Source organism: Myotis davidii, unplaced genomic scaffold, assembly GCF_000327345.1.
Source record: "Myotis davidii unplaced genomic scaffold, ASM32734v1 scaffold93, whole genome shotgun sequence".
Taxonomy (NCBI): domain Eukaryota; kingdom Metazoa; phylum Chordata; class Mammalia; order Chiroptera; family Vespertilionidae; genus Myotis; species Myotis davidii.
The window spans coordinates 10716445-10734961 of record NW_006292095.1 but is presented as its reverse complement, the minus strand read 5'-3'; the positions used below and the strand labels follow the sequence as shown (position 1 = coordinate 10734961).

Below are 18517 nucleotides of genomic sequence, written 5' to 3'. Positions count from 1 at the left end.
AGAGAGAGAGAGAGAGAGAGAGAGATACTGCAAGGATTGGGAAGTTTTAGATACAGTAATCTAGTTCCTACGGATATTTTTGAAGTTCCTTTAACAAAGAAAGCAGTAGTATATCTTTAAACAACTTTCCACTGGATACTATTCAATCAACAAGTAGTATTACACACTACATGCCAGTCTCAGAGCTGGCCCTGGGGTGCAGACTTGAGTGAGACTCCGATTCTTGAAAACTTCTTAGGAATTATCCCTACTCCTCTCCTCCCAGTGGTCACTAGCTCAGCTCAGACATCTCCATTGACTCATCTTGAGAGCACATCCTCCTGACCACCCCCACGTGCTGCTTGTCTCTGGACATTTACAGTCACTCCTTGTGCTTCCTTCACAAGAGAAGGGAGACACGACAGGATGTACCAAAAGCATTACCATGTGAAAGTTCACCCTAATCCCTTAGGCCTCTGCTTCACCACCTGACTATCCCATTACTCAGCAGCTTTGGGTTTGCCTCCAAATCCCCATTCTGCTGGGCTAGGTTTTGTGCAAATGTTCTTCAGTGAATCGTCTCTGAGCATCAGTAGAAACCCAGTGGGTGGTGATGCTTTAGGATGAAAATGCCTGTGTCCGGCAATCATCGACTCCATCAGTCAGGCTGAGCCTGAGAAGCCGACTCCCCTCATCTCCGTTAGTTCTCTCTTTAGGGTCAGATGTCTTAAAAGACATTTGTTTTAAAACCCTCTCAAGGAAGCACCCATTGATCAGGCAAAAACCCGCATTCAGCCGGGCCCGGCCCAGCACAGCCCTTTGGTGGTGGTCACTCCTGCTGTCCAGCGGGGCTGAGAAACGGAGTGTGCCGGGCTTGAGACTCTCTTGACTTTTCAGGAAGACTCCAAATATCTTAAAACAGCGTGGTAGCTGAAGTACCAGCAGTAATAGCACGTTGTTCCTGAGCGTGGTTGTTGCCGTCGGGCATTGGTTCTGGCAGCTCTGAGCTTCCACGAGCCGGGCTCCCACGGGAGCGGCTCCAATGGGAATCAGATGGTCTCCTCGCAACAGGAAACGAGGTCTGGTAGCATTCCCTCAAATCGCCCCTTTTGGGGCATTTCCTTACAGAAACTATACACACCTACACCCTAGGACTGGTGGTCTCCACCTGATCATTTTAAAGCGGCTGTGACGCCATGTTTGCCTCCCTCAGTAACAACAGTCACTCCACTCTTGGGCCTAGGCTCTCCAGCCTGGACACAGGCAAGCGTGTTCCCATCGCCAAGCCTGAGGAGGGCATCAGGTAGAGGGAGTGGGGAAGCCAGCCGGCCGGCCCCCTTATAGAGCAGAGTGTTGGGATCCCCAAGCTGCCCTCTGAACAGACAGTCATCAGTCAGCTCTGGGCTCCATCATCCTGGCAGAAGCCCTTGCCATGTGGCTGGCTGTCGAAAGCCTTGCCCACCCACCAGGTGCACATGCACCCACAGGCTCAGCTGCTTTCTGGTGGCTCCATAGAGCAGTCCCCACCTCCCTCACACTCAGCGAGCAGTTTTGTTGCTAGCCCCTTCCCATTCTGAAAAGCCTGCCCAGAGCCAGAGTTTGGGGGATGACAAGGATGAGGGAGACCTGGGATGAGCAGGCTGGGTGGCTTCTGAGATGGTGGGACTCTTCTCCTTGGATCACATGCACTGTAGGCCTGGAAAGTCCTGAATGGTGGGGTCACTAATGGTTTTATCAGCCACCTTTCCCTGAGTCCCTGAGCAGGTCTGGGCAGCATCCTTGACCTACTTGAGTTCAGATTTGACAGGTGGTAAAAGCGCATGTTGAGGTTGCTGCTTCACAGGGTCCAGATTCATAACTATTGACTGATGTTCCTTCTGTCTTTGCCCGGGTGTTTGCTGTTACTTTAATGGATTGCTGCCCGGTGCATTCTGAGGCCCAGGCACTTGCCCTTCAGTCTGGAAAACTGCAGCTTGACCCTAGTGGAATCAGAGCTGCCTGAGGATTGTTTAGATTGATTCACTTTTTTCCCTAGAAAATAAATATAGTCGGTGTAAACAGCATTTGTGAATGTTCATATTTGCATCTTTGTGGAGCTTAGCTTTAATCAAAATACTCGAGGCTTTCCACTTCCATTTTCTGAATTTTTAACAACTTATACACTGTGTAGGTACAACATCTGGTCCTGTGCATCTAAGCGCCAAATGTGAAATGCTTGATGAACATAATTTATTTGTCTATTAATTATACTGATAAGCAGACAAGTCCTTCAGTTCTTCCAGTCTTTTGGGGTCGTGCCAGGAAGCCGTTGTTCTCCCAAAGGCTCTCAGTGGTTTTCAAGAGATATCTCCTACTGGTTCTTTTTCTTCCTCCTTCCCTGAGAAGACCACATGCACTGTTTATACAGGAAACCCCCACTGCTCTGGGTCCCCCAGCTGTGATTGGACAGACATCAGAGTGCCCCAGGCAGAGCCTGCCCGGCCTCTCAGCAGGCACCCGCAGCCGATGCGAGTTGCTTTCTCTCATTGTGTGTTTCCCGTTCCCTGGCTTAGAGTTCGCAGGCCGAAGCCAGCAGGTTATTAAAAGAATGAGAGTCATTTGACTTCTGACATGGATTGGGGCTCTGGGTTACTGAGTGTTTTGTTCTGATTTGAAACCGGCTGTTTGGTAACCACTAACTCTCCCCTTATTCTTTTCTTGCAGATGAGCTCACAGTGCCTGCACTTTACCCCAGTAGCCCTGAAGTGTGGGCCCCGTACCCTCTGTACCCAGCGGAGTTAGCGCCTGCTCTACCTCCTCCTGCTTTCACCTATCCCGCTTCACTGCATGCCCAGGTAATTTATACCCATCGGCCACGACTTCACTCACTCCTCCACCAGTCCTTTCAAACCTGGTTCCCAGAGCACACCATACAACTAACACCTACCAGCTAACAGATCCACCTTCGAGAGACTACTGATCCCCTCTAAATCGAGCTGACACTCCTCCAGGACTTACGAGGACCATCTGACAGCAATGATATCACCCACTGCCTGATGTTTGCCCAAACAACACCTCTCTCTTCCTTAATGATCTCACCCTCATGTCACCCACGAGGGACTGGGCCCAGGTGACCTCCCCAGCTCCCAGCCATCTAGAGGTGTCACCAGAGCATAGATGTGTGTGTGCCTTGTCGTGTGGAAGGGCCGCAGGGGAGGTGTGCGTTTGTCGTAGGAGTTACGTGTCTGCGTGTGTTTCTGCGTTCTGGGAGATTTTTCTCTCGTGCTCTCTGATAGCTAGTGACCAAAGGGGAAGTTGGGAGCTTCTAGGAATATGTTACAGAAGAAATTCAGGGTTTCTTTTTCCCATTATCAGGAAATCCTGAAGAAAAGAAAGTATAAAATAGTGTCTAGAATGTAATTGCAGGTCAAAGTAGAGGCCTTTATTCTGACCAGCTTTATTTTTTTTTTTAAGTTAAGAATAGCCTGAGATTTATAAATCCCCTTGTTTCTTCACAAAGATTACTGTCTACCTACCAACTCTTTCTCTCCCCTTGGAGAGAAAAGCTTTCCTTTTAGTGTAAGTAATAATCAGTATTACGATTCATGGTGATGATCAGTAGCAAGAAAGATAGGAGAGTCAAGGTTTCACTTGTCTACTGCATGTGTAACTCCTCTAAAAGCAGGAAAGCCTGGTTTTTTAAGATGTGTTGGCTTGGCCAGGTGGGGTTTTTGTTTGTCTGTTTTGCTTAGTGTTTATTTCCAAGGCTGGATGAAATAAACAGCTTCCTAGAGTACTCTTCCTTCAGACTGAAGCCTCTTGTTGTACAGAACTCACCGTATTGTGTAAGACCCTACAACAGTCCCAGCGAAGGTTCCCACAGAGCGTGGGGCCAGGGGTGCTGTCGGCTGACTGTCCTTCCATTCTTTCGCTAAGCTCTAAATGCTTCCTGCGTGCACTGGCAACCGGCTTCCCGGGCCTCGTGCAGGTGAGCTGAGAGACAGCCGGGGAGCCCAGTGGCTACTCTCTCTGTGCTGGCAGGAGGAGGCAGAAAGTAGTGAAGAAAAACGCAGGTGGCACTTGGCCCGGAAAATAAAGTAACAAGATTATTCTGAGACTAATTCCCCTTTTCTAGATTAGCTGTGCTTTCCGCTGCTTTTCCACCTTTTGTCCATGTCTGCTTGGTCACCTGGAGATGGCAGGTAGAGGAAGGAGGGGTAGAACATAAACCTGTGGGTATCTTCTGCTGAGTCATCATCCTGCTCAGAGTGGGCTTGGAGATCACTTGTAGATGACGGGGAAAGTGCCCCCTCTGTTTGGGCCCATACACCCCACCCTACCATCTGCGAATGTGTCTCCTCTCCTCTTCCTCTTGCTAGATTGCCTAGAATATGGATCAGTTGACAATTGAGGCAAGTGTTAGTAAATACCATAAAATAGTGCCAAGTTCACGTGGTCATCTGAATATCCATGGCTTTGGTTAATAAGCACCAAAGCTTTTCATCATTGCTCTGGACAAGCAGGGATTGACAGTGGCCAGAAAGGACTGGGAATAGTGGCTTTTGGCCATGGCATCTGGGTAATTTGCCCTTCCTTCACCCATATAACAGATGAAATGAAAAATAGTACCTGGAGATATGGTGAGAAAAGGCGCTCAAGAGCCATAAGAGATTAGAAAGCCCAGGCCATTGTGAGAAAGGATGGGAGAGGAAGCGCCAAAATTAGATGGACTCAACCCTTTGACTTCATGGGATATACTGCCCAGGCGGCACCTTCCCTGTGAGTTCTTCCTTGATCTGGAGACCCTCCCAACCTGGACTCCCCTTGGTTCTGCCACATCGGCCCTGGAGGTGGCAGAACTCTCATCTGGTACCAGAGAGGTCCTTGTGCTCAGCCCCACTTCTTGTTCCGAGTCATTCCCAGTGCGAGCGTGGGTTCTGTATCCTAAAGACTCATGGACAGACATGGTCATTTAAATATCTTTGTCCAATACGAGCGTCATAGCACAGACTGGCAGAGGCTCTACAGATCACCTGGTCTGGCCATTTTACAGATGAGGATATACAGACCGGAGAAGGTGGGGAGAGTTACCCCAATCGCGAGTGGCTCTGCCATGACCAGCCAGGCCCCCGACCCCCAGCCCGGCTCTTCCTGCTGCCGTGCTGGCTCAGCAGGCTTACTCTCTGATGGAGTTTTGAAAAAGCCTCACTCCGGTGACTCCTTGGATCTTTCTCTTCTAAGCAGATAAGAAGCCTCTACGAAGAGACTTGGAGGCAAAGTCAAGGGAATCAGAACTTAAGCTTCACCAAAGGGCCTAAGAGAGTTATTACCTGGAGGTAGAGACCGACACGGAGCATCCCCTTAGTTGCTAATTCCGTTTTGTTTTGGAGATCTTATTACATGTCTTTGGAGAAGCTTTTAAATTATTTTGCTTTTCTCAGCAATGTTGTGCTCTGTTTTGAGACATGGATTTTTTTTTTCTTCTAGTGTTTCTGTCCTGAGGCAAAGCCCAACACACCTGTCTTTTGTCCACTTCTCCAGCAAATTAGATTTGTCTCTGGGAATGTGTTTGTAACGTATCAGCCTACTGCAGACCAGCAGAGGGAGCTCCCAGGCTGAATTCGCTTGTTAGCAATCCCCCACCCCCACCCCACCCCACCCCCTACAAAACTATTTCTTGGTAACATTTGAGAAAATTCAATAAAAATTTTAATCAGACCAAAAACAATCTCAAGTAGACTGCAGCGTTTTGTTTTCATGATGATGGGATTTTGGAGCTAAGATGTTACCTTTGGCTGAGATTGTGGGAGAAGTGGGTCCAGTGACTCTGAGTGTACATTCTGTGGGGGGAGGAGGAGGAGCCTCTGGGGATGAGGCAGCCAGATCTGGGGCCTCACTGCTGCCGCCGCTTCCATCTTCTCGGGCTCCAAACCCTCAAAGGCTATGTATTGGAAGATTCTCGTTCTAGCATCAGGGGTCACATCTACCGGGAGACCTGGCTTCAGCAAGATGGTGTGGGTCGCTGGTGGAAGCCTATTTGAAGCAAGCAATGTGTTTTGCGGTTATCCACCCTGGTCCAGGAGGAGGAGGACCCAGGAGACGGGAGTTGTCATGGAAAAGGAGTTGCATCACACATCTAGTTCTGCGCACCTTCAGTTCATGGTCTGGTGTCTCCATCTCTAAATTGACATCAAATCCTGTCCTTAAAGAATCATTGGATGTGGTGGTAGGATTGTAGGCCTCAATATTGCTTTATTTTTATTGAGATGAAAAACTGGTGCAGCAAACATTTGACTTCTGAGAAGATCATTAATATTTTTAGACGTGATCATCCTGTTTCCTTTCAAGGTCATTGGTGTTTGAAATTTATTAGCTGTATTTGTGAGTCATTGAACAGGCGAGGGAGGCTTCATTCATGGCGTTCGGGAACATGATACTCCAGAGGACGTCCAGCTGCTCCTGTCACCTCGTGGTCACACATCTCAGCCTGTCGTCTGGGTTCAGTTTCGTTCTTAGTCTTGTTGCTGATGGGGCAGCAAGAAAGTCAGTGAAGCACAGTCCTCACCACATTCCACGACAATGCCATGGACCCTTGACCAGGGGCAGGCTCTTGGGCCAGGCCTGTGGCAGGTAAGGGGCTGCGACAGCAGGTGCTGGTGCCTGTTTGTGCTCCCGGGGCCCCTGTGCCTGCGCCGTAGCAGATTTCACAGGCTGCTCTATGGCTCTGGACTCGGACACGTCACCTGCACGTAAACAAAGGTTTTCAAATCACAGCACAGACTTCCCAGGGGCAAGACATGCCCCTTGGGAGATCTCTTATGACACACTGGAAACATTTAAAGGTTAAATCCAAAATAAATACAAAAATGGACCATGGGAAAAGAGACACAGCAAATAGGGAGGCAAGATCGTGAGGGAGAGAGGGCCCAGGCATGGCGTGCGGTGGCCTGACGCGGGTGCCCCACCGCCGCCGCCGTGTCCCGGCGTTTACTCGGCAGCACTGCAGACTTGTGAGCACTGCCCTTTACAACTGTTTTTGAAAAGAACAAATGTTATTAAGCATCTTCTCTGTCACTAACGGTGCCCTGTAGAGAATGCAGAGGTAAAGACGACACACGAACTCTGGTTTGGGATGGGATGTAAGTGAAGCACAGAGACCGTGAGCAAGGAGTATCTTGAGAGGCAGGGAGCGGGCAGGTGTGAGCGGCCTCAGGTGAGCACGCAGCCCGGCAGCCTGGCAGCTACGCGCCACGGCCCCGCACCTGTGGGACTTGTAGACGAAGGACTCATTGTCCAGCTCCCCCTCCTGTTCAGAGGCAGCATCCAGTGCCGTAACGTCGGCTGGTCCTGCAGGGGGGCCAGTCATAAAGCCGTCGCTGGGAGCCAGGAGAGTTCAGCACTTCAGCCAACAGCCTCCCCGAGGTGAGGGAGGAGTCCTGAGGTCCGGCCTTACTTCCGAGCATCACATGGCGTCAGCCCTGAACCTGTGTCCTTGTCCGTAAGGCCTGGCTTTCCCAAAGGGGTGTGGTCCTCTTGCCACCCGGGGCTTTGGCATCGTCCGACGACCACAGCTCTGAAGGACCGCAGAGAAGCCTAGGGCTGTTCTACTCGAGGCTTCCCGTGGTTCAGACATGCATGAAACTATGAATCCTCTGACATTACTTTCTGTCTAAATTTGCAGCTCTGAAGGTCAGACTGCGAGGAGAAAGCACCCTTTGGTGCTCCTGAAGGTGCCAGCTTTGTCTAATGTCTAGTCATCAAGGGGCATCTGCCTTAACTTCCCTCAGAGATGGGGCAGGTCGGCCGGTTAGTGTGAGCTCAGCTCCCAGTCAGTAGGAGCCCAGAGCCCCTGCCCTTCCCGGCGCCCTGCTGCGGAGCTGCCCGTCAGCCCCAGGCCCTGCAGTTGGTCACTCTGGGACCTGACGGAGCAGGTGCCTTAGCCTCGGGGTTCCCGTCCGTGAGAATGAGGGGCCCTCGTGCAAGACTCTTGAAAGAGGGCCCGGCTCATCTAAGGGCTGAGTAACATTAGCCTTTAGGGAGCGTACGAACTTTCAGCGAAAAGGGACCCCGGGCCCAGCACCACGAGGCTGTGCTGGTTCGGCACCGAGGACTCTCCGCACACCTCGCCGGCACCAGCAGGGCTCCAGAGGCCCATGGCTGCAGCCAGAGGAAGACCAGAGGTGGGGAGAACGACGGGGACGGAGCAAGATGAGGAGACGTCTGCCCCCCAGCCAGGAGCGTGGTTGCTGCTGAGTGCCGCACCTGCAGGAGGACTTGTCCCGCGGGGAGTCTGCCCACAGCCAGGCCCCACGCTCCTGCCCGAAGAAAATTCTTCAGGAAATGGATCAAGAGCAGGAAACAGCTGACATCCCAGAGACCAAGCAGTTGGTGTATTTTGCTTTACTCACACCGCTGGCCCTGAACTTCCCAGCTGCTGCCTGGTCTCGCTTTTCTATCGGAGGCCGGATTAGAGAAAGCCGGCAGGCCGCCCCCTTCCTCCCTGGGCTTTCTGGCTTGTTCTTCCTGCGGTTGCCCCCCTCTCTAGGACTCCACCAGCCTCCTTTCCAGGGGGGTGGAGTTACATCTTGTGTCTTGTAGTTCTCCTCACGGTCCTGTGGCTGAACCCCAGGGGATCCACTCCTAGCCCAGCAATACCTTCTCGTCCTGCCCGGCCCTGCCTCGCTGGCCTCATCTCCACCCAGTGTTGTTGGAGACGTCGTGCCTTTGGCAGAGCTGCGGCTACGGAGGCCAGACTTGCCTGCGCTGGGCAGCCTTTGGCAGTACCTGTTCCAAAACAAGTCCATCCCCTGGGTGCCCTGTCCAGTGTCGCTGACCCAGGTGCGAGAATGGCTCACCGTGGACCTGCCCTGACGGGGCAGCAGGGGGGCCTCCCTCGGTGCGCCGTTTCCCAGGTTTCTCGGGCAGGTTCCACGTGGTCCTTTGTGAGGCGAAGCTCCTTAGATCCTTGGTCTGTTCCATGCCCTCCCTGCCCGTGAAAGCCCATCTCTGCGTCTCAGTGAGCCCACCTCTGACAGACGGGGACTGTTAACAGAGGCAGGTCTGACCGTCAGGATGGCGCAGCGGGCCCAGTGCAAAGCTCATAATAGGGCCGCAGGCCTTCACTTCAGAAAGTCCCATTTTAATGAGGTTTTCCACCCATTCTGCTAACTTTGGGAGGTGGCAGGCTTTTTTAACATTTCTCTGAGCTTCAGTCTCCTCATCTGAACACCTACTTCAAGGGGTTATTTTGTGGGGAAGGGTACAATGCTTGGCGTAGCCTCGTGATGACTAAAATGCTCTTCTTTTTGTCAGGACTTGATGGTGCCTGTGTCTGTGGTGTGTGTGGAGGGGAGTCGCTGCCTCGGGCAGGGGGCCGACCACGCAGGGTTTCAGGCCTTGTTTTGTAGGAATAGGCACCCAGACAGCATGCTAACTGCTTTGGCAACAAAGCCAAGGCTGCAAAAAAACTTTGCAATGATAAGACCTATCCTTCATAAAAAGAAAGTGAACTTTTCCCTGAAGTTAACCAGCTGTGACAGGGGCAAAAAGGAAAATCAGCTCCAGATGGGATCATGTTTTATTCAGGCTGTGCTGCTGGGGGGGAGGCCCGGGCTTTGTGAAGGCTGGGAAAGGGGACGCCCCAGCTTCAAGCCGCAGCCACGCTGCTCCAAGTTCTTCTCGCTTCACCGAGCTCAGCTCCTGGAGACCTCTAATGGCCCTCGATCGCAAACATAGTTAAAAATTAACAGACTGACACAATTAAATATGGATGACAGGCAACCACGATGGACTTTATCTGACACAGGGTGTTACATGCTTGGGTGCCTCGATCCGAGAGGCGTCTTGCGTGAACTTCTGGGATGTCTGAGCACATTTCACATGCCTGTTTGGAAGTAAGAGCCTGGCTTGTGCTCAGGACGGGCAGGTTAGAGTCTAAAAGCCCAGAAGAGAAAGTTATCCCTGAGGGCTTATGTTTCATTAGCCAAGCCTCACTGGTCTCAGCAGGTGCTCACAGGCCTAGGGCCTCGCATTTGGGGTCTAGATCTCGCTCCTGCCCAGGCTGAGACCTCGGCAATGTCCCACCATTCAGACTGGGAGGTGGGCGGGAGCACAGGGCTGGGCTACAGCGTGGCTTTGTGTACAGTCAGCCAGCGGTAAGGTGGTAGGTAACCTTTGAACCAGTTCATGTGAGACGTGACAGTATGCCTAGACAGTGGCAACCTGTTTGATTGCCTGAGGCAAGGACTGTTAGGTGCCAGACAAGTAGTGAAGGATGCTGATGGCACTGCATGCCCTCTGTGTCTGTTAGGAAAGGGGCAGGGGGCATTGGGGGTGGGTTAGAAGTTCCCTGACAGAGTGATCGTCAGTGGGCCTCATTTCTTGAAACAAATTCCCGAAGTGTTCCTCCAGTTGGGTGAATGCGGTATTAAAAATGGGGTTGCTATTTAAACGAACCCTATCATTAGTCCCACAAAGAGTTTCATCTTTATTATATTACAAATTATCACTCCAGTCTGTTTGGTGAGCAGAGTTTCTTGGATCAGAGCATGTGTACATCTGGCTTGGTGGCCTTTCCCGCAGCCTGACAACCTTCAGCGGAGTTTGCTGTGGGGCTGACGGGCTTCCTTTGTGGTGTTCAACAGTGACCGTCCCTAAGCCGAGTGAGGGCAGACTTGGCTGAGTGAGTGGCCGCAGCAGTGGGCTCCAGCCCGCAGCAGTCTCGGGGCCCGCGAGCTTGCTTCTGAATGGGGAGCTGGGGGAGCGAGCATGCAGGTACAGCGTCCGCACGAGGGAAGGGTAGCTCCTTACAGACAGGACACCCAGGGCGCCGGCCGGCTGCGGGTCGACCTTCCAGCTCTGATTAGTGTCGTTAGGATCCACCAAATGCCACCACCAGAAGAGGCCTTCAGGCCAACATGTCTCCACGCCACGGTTACTGCCAGCTGCCACACAGAAAGAGATGCTGTGGTCAGATAAACTTGGAGAGCCCAGGGTTCGAGCACATCAAACAGGTTTCTTTATTGTGGAGCTGTCAGTCTTTGCTGTGCCGTGTGTGTTGGGCCTGCTGCAGGGAGACTGTTTCTCCCAGCATCTCTGCCGCTCGGCTTCTGGCCACACGTTTGTAAGCCTCATTTAAGAACGTGTGTCTCAGTCTGGAGCACATGCATCGTTGTTGCCTGGGGAGCTTGTTAAATGCAGGTGCTTGGGCCACTCCCCTAGTTTCTGCACTTCTGACGTGTTCTCGGGTGATGCTGATGGTCTGCGTACCACACTTAGAGAACCACAGAGGAGAAGACAGCCAAAGCCAGGGGTATTTATTAATAACGGCTACCGTAATTGTGCCCAGTACCTGGGACGCACTTCTGGTGATGATCTCTAAAGGCAAGGGTGACGATGGGAGTCAGTCGCTGGAGAGGGGACAGTACAGTGCAAACAGTGACCCCTGTGGCGGGGTGGGGGTGGGGGGACTGGCAGGGGCTCCCCCTGGAGGCCAGCCAGGGTCTTCCTGTCCTTGGCAGCACGGTTGGGAAAGTGACATCTGTATGTATTTAGTCCTCTGGGCCTTGGTGTCCTTATCTATAAATGGAAGAGGATGGAAATTATTTTTATGGGTACTTACTACTTTTTCTAGCATTCCACTTTATTTTTGCCTGGTTTTTTGTTTTGTTTTTTTGCTGGGTGCTCTCCTTTCACCAGTCACAGGAGTTAGTACACGCCGAGGCGTGGGAGACCGCAGTGTGCCCGTTCTAGAGGAGCATTTCCGAGGAATGTGATGGTAGAACCCCGGCAGCATGGCCCCTGCATTGTCCTGGTAATGACTGTTACTGCATCGAGTTCCAGTGGAGAAGTGTCCCAGGGCCTTCATGCCGCTTACTCACTTAGGGATGTCACAACCTTGCGATGTGCTTAGTCTCTGCACAAAGGGAATGATCAGTGCCAGGCTGGGCTATAGATATTATGTTAGACGTTCTTGCAAGGACTTCTGAAGCCCCTGGAAGTGTATGTAGGATTGTGAGTGGGAGTTTTTCTGCAGACGGACCAGAGTTAAGTTAGGGTTTTTCAAAATGCTGACACGCCGAGCTCAGAAGTTTCGCCATCACTGCCCCAGACAGTGGGCAGAAGTGGCCACCAGCACCCTGGGGCCGAACCCACAGCAGAACAAGCAGCCCAAGGGGGTGTGAGGGTTAAGCCTTCTCTTCCCCCAGAGGACAGCAGTGAGTAGCACAGCACAGTTTGTTCACCTGGGCCAGCCCTGCACCCGATTTCTCCCCATGAGCCCTGCTGCCTGTGAAACATGGATGTCGGCCCTGGGAACACTGCCCTCTGCTGGAAGGTGGAAGAGGAGGCAGGCTTGGGTGGTGAGAAGAGCCTGCGGCACAAGAGTGATGAATTTCAAGGCCTGTCTTTACTCCTTTCGCCTCCACGTGCCCCTGAGAACTGGCCAGCAGGCCAACATCACCTCGGCTCTGCTGAGCACAGCTTTCCCTGGACCCCACAGCTCGAAGCAGCCTGCTTGTCACCCTGGAGGGCTCGGGGCTTCCAGCCCAGGCTGGCGTAGCGCTAGTCCCACCACGGCAGGCCCGTTGTGTCTGAGAATGAAAGCGGTGCGGTGTGGATGGAAGGGACCAGAGTGCGAGAGGCTGTCAGAGGCTGGCGTGGGTGCGTGGAGATGAGGGCTCCCTTCCCGCAGCCACCTGCACTGAACCGGTCATGCCACCCACTGCGGCTCCTGTCTCCTCTGAAGCACCAGCGTGTCTTGGCCTCGTGGGTTGGCACCCCGGGCCCACACCCAGGCAGCACCAGTCGTCACACGTGCTCCCCCAGCCCAGGTGCACACAGACCCCTCCCCCTTCCACTGTGTTTAGGTTCCCAGCCCTTCACCTGCCTCAGGGCTGTGCCCCGACCCACCCTTTACCACCTGTCTCAGGAAGGCAGCTCCAGCCCTGCCCTTTGCTTAGGGAGCAAGTGGATTCAGATGCACAAAGCCATAAGCCATGGGTAGGTACGCGTTTTTTCTCCGTGTCTCTGTCTTCCTCTCCCCCTTCCCTTGTAGTCTACCCTTCCTCTCCCCTCTGGTCCTCCTGCCTCCCACATTGCCCCTCTTCCTTTCCCTCCTTTGCTCTGTGTACACCCCTAAATTCCCAAAATGACATGTTCTTTAGCTTACCTGCAGGCAAAGTTTCTGGGCCCTCATTCCCTTCATTGCTCTGTGTGTGGAAATGACTCTGGCCTGGCCTTAAATGAGCTTCAGCGCCTGCTGGAGGCCCCTGAGGAAGGGAGCTCTGCCCTCTCACAATATGGGGCGCGGGGGTCCCAGTGGAGCTGCTGCTCTAATTTCTAGTCAACGTGCTGTGGTCCCTCAGGATCGCTAAGCACAGCTGGCCTGAGGGGTTCCCCGAGGTGTAGGCAGAGCTGAGTGTGTCCACAGTGCTTTTAAGTCCATTTCCCGAGTGAGTGAGACCAGATCCTCTGCCCAGGTTGGGAGAGTGTCCCCGAGAGCAGCACTGACAGCCAGGCAGGAAACCACCACTCTGGGGGGACGCCCATGGGTGGGAGTGTGGAAGGAAACGCCAAGGACTTTGTGGGGACCAGGGCAAAAGGTGGGGCGACTGTTGTGGGCTTTGCGAGGACCCATTCTTAGCCAGCTTCAGAACAAAATCAGGAGAGCTGGTGAGCCTGAGCCCACTGGGCCCCGTGACCGTGGGGCATCGCTCAGGATGCCCAGGACTCAGCTGGTTTCCTGCCTGTGGAAGCAGGGAGGTCTCAGTAATCCCGCGGAGCCCCTGGCTTCTGCGGTTGCCTCCCAGGCCTCAGCCCCCTACACCCCCATGTCAGCCAGTGCTGCTGCCCCTGCCCATGGTGTGGAGATCAGACGCCACGTGAAGAAGGGTTTCTGTGCGAAATGCGTTGTATTAAACCACTGGAGTAGATGTGTCAGGGTGACATTCTGCCCAGCATCACATTCACCTCTGGAAACGTTTTCAGGTGAAACGGTTTGGGCCAGACCCAGGTAACAGTGGAGGGGGTCACCTCCGAGGGGCACCCAGCCCTCTTCTTGGCACCCCCTCCCCCCAACACCATGTTATACTTGGCTCTGCCACCACTGCTCCCAGCAGCGCTTGCTTCAGGTGAAGGAAGGCCGTCCCTCCTCAGTGCAAACAGAGCAGCGGCAAACAGACCCTCTTCCCTCTGTCCAAAGGCTTAGGGACAAAACTGACATGGCCAATAGATGGATGTTTGTTAAAGCCAAAGTACACTTGCCCTTTTGTTAGTTTTTTTAACATTTTCCTCAGCACAGGACCAGGACCATCCTGCCAGGAGGACAAGGCCTCATTTGATCCGTTTGTTTGGGGCTGGCCGTCCTCTTTGGAAACGTAATGGGATTGGGCTGCGGGTCCCCCTTGGCAGAAGGCACAGGGTGCCCGACACCCACAGTGCCAAGAAGCCAGACCCCTTTTCTAAGAACAGGAGCAGAATCTCAGTCCTGGCCTGGCCATCGGCTCGATGGTGCCATGACCTATCCTTTCTTCGTCAGAGCAGACCCACATGCTCTGAGGGAGCCATTAGCAGCCTGTCCTGCAGCCCAGGCGCTGCTGCGTGTGGGGAGGGGGCTCACTGGGCCAGACTGCAGCTTGCCACCCTCTTATTTCTGAAAGAGGATCAGGGCTCCTTGAGATGGGTGTTTTCCTGCCAGCTCGGCCTCTGCGTTCACAGAGGCGTGTAGGAAGTTTCTTGGGGGAGAAGTGCCGTGAGCAGGTGTGAGTGGGCACCTCCATGGAGCAAAGGGTGGAGCCCAGCAGGACACTCTGACTCTGAGCAGTGAGACAGCAGCTGGGAGCCCTGGTTTACCGCCTTCTCCCACCTCTCTCTCCAGATGCGCTGGCTCCCCCCCTCGGAGGCTACGTCTCAGGGCTGGAAGTCCCGTCAGTTCTGCTGAATACTACGTGAGTACTCGCTCTTCTTGGCAGCCGGGACATGTGCCGGGACATGTGCCGGGACATGGGCAGCTCTCGCCCTCCCGCTCCCCACCTCCCCCACTGGAAGAACTCCGTGGCAGTGCGTCCTTCCACAAGACTGCCCCCTGGAGTCGAGGGAGACGGAGGGATGCTCCTCTGAGTCTCACCTAAAGCCCTGAGCCTGGCCTCCCACTTCATCATGCTGGTTCGGGAGGACAGGTGTCGGGGGTTTCACTGTCATTGTAGCTCGCCTGCTGCCAGCCCCAAACAAACCCTCTTCATGTGAAGGTGTAAGTCATCTAAAATGTACAGTGGTTAGAGCATTGACCTGCAGACTGAAGGGTCCAGGGTTCGATTCCAGTCACGTGCCTACCTCAGTTGCAGGCTCAATACCAAGCCTCGGAGACAACCAATCGATGTTTCTTTCTCCCCCTTCCACTCTCTCTTTTTAAAAAAATAAATGGAAAAGGTATCCTCAGATGAGGATTAAAAAAACACTTTTTACAGTGATTCATCATGGGAGCCTTAGACTTTATCAGCAGTAACTTCCCCTCGTGCACCTGTGTATCGTACAGCTTCAGATAATGTGTGTACAATCTCCCCAGGCTGAGACCCAAGAAAGAAGCTGACTACTTCAGCATTGTGTCTAATTTTTTTTAAATGTTTTTATTGATTTCAGAGAGGGAGATATAGAAACATCAATGATGAGTGAGAATCATTGATCGGCTGCCTCTTGCACGCCCCATACTGTTGATCAAACCCATAACCCAGGCATGTGCCCTTGACTGGAATTGAACCCGGTACCCTTCAGTCCACAGGCAGACGTTCTATCCACTGACCCAAACCAAACAGGGCGCATCTAATTTATTAAGAGAGCTTACATATGAGGCATGTCTTGGATGGTGGCAAGACCGCGGATATCCTGTGGGCCACTAACGAAGTATATAGAACAAGGCAGGCTGGATGGGGGGACTGGTGTGACCACCCCCAGATAAAGGAGCCTGTCCCAGGAGTGGCTGTGGGGCCTGGGGAGGGTCGGGGGGTCGGTCGGACAGTCTGAGGGGAGGGGATGTGCCAGGAGGTGGTCTGGGCTGGCCTGGACCTAGCATATAGGGGGGCAGCAGAGGCCGGGTTCTGGAACAGCCTCTCCTCCACAGCTCTAGGCTCTGAAATGCCTGATGTTTGTCCTGAAGGCAGGCGCTGGGCTTTCCTGAAAGCTGCTTATCTTGATGGAAACAATATCCTAAATTGTCATCTTTGTGCTGTTTTATCTTAGGCCTAAACTTGCTTCAGAGAACTGCCAGGTGATTTTTTTTCTATAAATGTAGAATTTCTATAAAAATTTTAAATGCCTTTTTAAATTCAGTATCTTTTTTTAAAAAATATATTTTATTAATTTTTTACAGAGAGGAAGGGAGAGAGATAGAGAGTTAGAAACATCGATGAGAGAGAGACATCGATCAGCTGCCTCCTGCACATCTCCCACTGGGGATGTGCCCGCAACCCAGGTACATGCCCTTGACCGGAATCGAACCTGGGACCTCTCAGTCCGCAGGCCGACGCTCTATCCACTGAGCCAAACCAGTTTCGGCTAAATTCAGTATCTTGACTGCATTTTTGTTTAAGTACAAAGCACTGTCACTTTGAACTCTAATTTGGTGTGTGAGTTTGGGGAGTCTGCCCTAAAGTAGAGTCTTAAATGGTAGGTTTCTACGGGCAACCTTCCCTTGGTCTGGATTATTCCTTCACAAACAGGAAGAACAGTGAGACTAGGGATGGACCGGGGAATGCCAGTCCCTATGTCCCTGAGGCCGACCTAGAGGCACGGTCCTTTTCTTGAAAAGCTCCTCTTCTAAGGCAAACATACTTCCCAGTTAAACTGGTGCTCTTCTCCCACCATTGATACTGGGTGTGTGTTTGTTAGATCACGTGAGGCCACTGAGACTGTTAAGAGGTTCATGGGCGGGGAGGGTTGGGGGTTGGGGGGTGGGGACTGGCCTCTGGCCTCTAGGCCTTGGATTCACTCACAGGGAAAATACTGGAGAAGTGGTGGGTGCTGGAGCCAGCCTTATCGGGTCAGCGCCCTCGTCGTGAGGAGGAGGAGAGCTCTGGGCCTTATAGGAAAGGTGCCCTGTTGACACGAAGTCTCGGTTGGTGAGTCATGTCACCTTCACATTTAGACGGGGCACTTCCCGAGAGCTCGTTTAGGTCAGAAAGAAGGCTTCTTTGTTCTGAAGGAAGGGCCTGGCCAACCAGGACAGGGATTGGTGATGGGGACGAGAGCATCAGAAATCCCACCAAAGATTTAGCAGAGTGGCCAGTCAATAGACCCTTACCTGGCAGTCAGGACTCGTTCTCTGGTGGTGAAAATAAGTAAGTTGGAGGGGTGACATTTCTGCTTTAAGACATCAACTTCAATAAGTTAGAATTGTACCTGTCCCAACGTATTCCTCAGTGTGGCCAAAGAAGTTGTCCTGAGGGATCATCGCAGGGGGGAGTGCATAAGTGCATCCAGTGTCAAACAAAGTTAGACTTCTTTACCGAGAGATTCTCGGAGCCTTTGTAATAATGTGAGCATCGTGAATCTTTTTTTTATATATATATTTTATTGATTTTTCACAGAGAGGAAGGGAGAGAGATAGACAGTTAGAAACATCGATGAGAGAGAGAAACATCGATCAGCTGCCTCCTGCACACCCCCCACTGGGGATGTGCCCGCAACCCAGGTACATGCCCTTGACCGGAATCGAACCTGGGACCCTTCAGTCCGTAGTCCGACGCTCTATCCACTGAGCCAAACCGGTCCCGGCGAGCATCGTGAATCTTTAAGATTAGGGAACTCTAGGATGCAGTCTTTCCCAAGTTGAGACCAGGGAACTTTTTTTTTTTTACACTGAATCTTAGGAAACTAATTTTTTACATAGACACTTTGGGAAACTGCTCTAACCTCTAACCAAAACCTACACCAGTGGCACCCAAATACCAGCTGAGTATAAGTACGTTTACATGTGTTGTATGGAAAATAACCCAATAATTAATAATACAAGAGTAAACTCTGTTTTATGGATTCACAACCATAAACCTACTTTTCCCCACCCGTGTGTGTGTGTGTGTGTGTGTGTGTGTGTGTGTGTCTTGGGCCAGTGGTCATCTGTTCTACTTTTCACTTCTCTATTATGATGGAGGAAATCAAGACAAAAGTTGATAGTATTTGTCCCTAATTCTGAAATTAGGTTCTTATGGGTGTATGTTCAAGTACCTGTTTTAAATGAAATGGCAGTGTTAGTGAATGGCAATTGCATTTTAACTGTCCTTTTCTCAGAAAGATAAAGTTAGTAGTCCCTGGTAGATACCCAAGTATTCTTTATAATATTGAACTATTTTGTGAAATCTAAAAGTTCACTGTTTAGGGGAAACGTTTTCCTCCTGAAAGTACCACTTTTAAGTTTTGAGGTATACTAGTATTTAATTGTCTGTTAGGTCCAGGATTTTCTAAGTTCATGTTCCATATCCATACACCCATCATTTTTAAACTTAAGTTATGATCCTTAGCCCTTGTTTCTTCATTCAGAAGATTGTTTGGCCCTGTGGGACCCTCCGTT

At 52.0% G+C, this 18517-nt stretch overlaps 2 protein-coding genes across 3 annotated transcripts in view; one reads left to right on the top strand and one right to left on the bottom strand.

Moving 5' to 3' along the window:
• RBPMS (RNA binding protein with multiple splicing) overlaps positions 1–5683 on the top strand; it is an 85156-nt gene extending 79473 nt beyond the window's left edge. Inside the window, exons 7-8 of the mRNA XM_015565265.1 lie at positions 2683–2813; positions 5446–5683. Coding sequence (XP_015420751.1) covers positions 2683–2813; positions 5446–5577 — 263 coding nt within the window. The 3' untranslated portion in view covers positions 5578–5683. The remainder of the gene's footprint in view (positions 1–2682; positions 2814–5445) is intronic.
• GTF2E2 (general transcription factor IIE subunit 2) overlaps positions 5650–18517 on the bottom strand; it is a 93206-nt gene continuing 80338 nt past the window's right edge. Inside the window, exon 9 of one of the 2 annotated variants that reach the window (XM_015565260.1) lies at positions 5650–6701. The gene's annotated coding sequence lies outside the window, so the exon portion shown is untranslated. Of the gene's footprint in view, positions 6702–11259; positions 11536–18517 lie in introns of those variants that run through there. The other variant, XM_015565258.1, reaches the window with a different exon arrangement.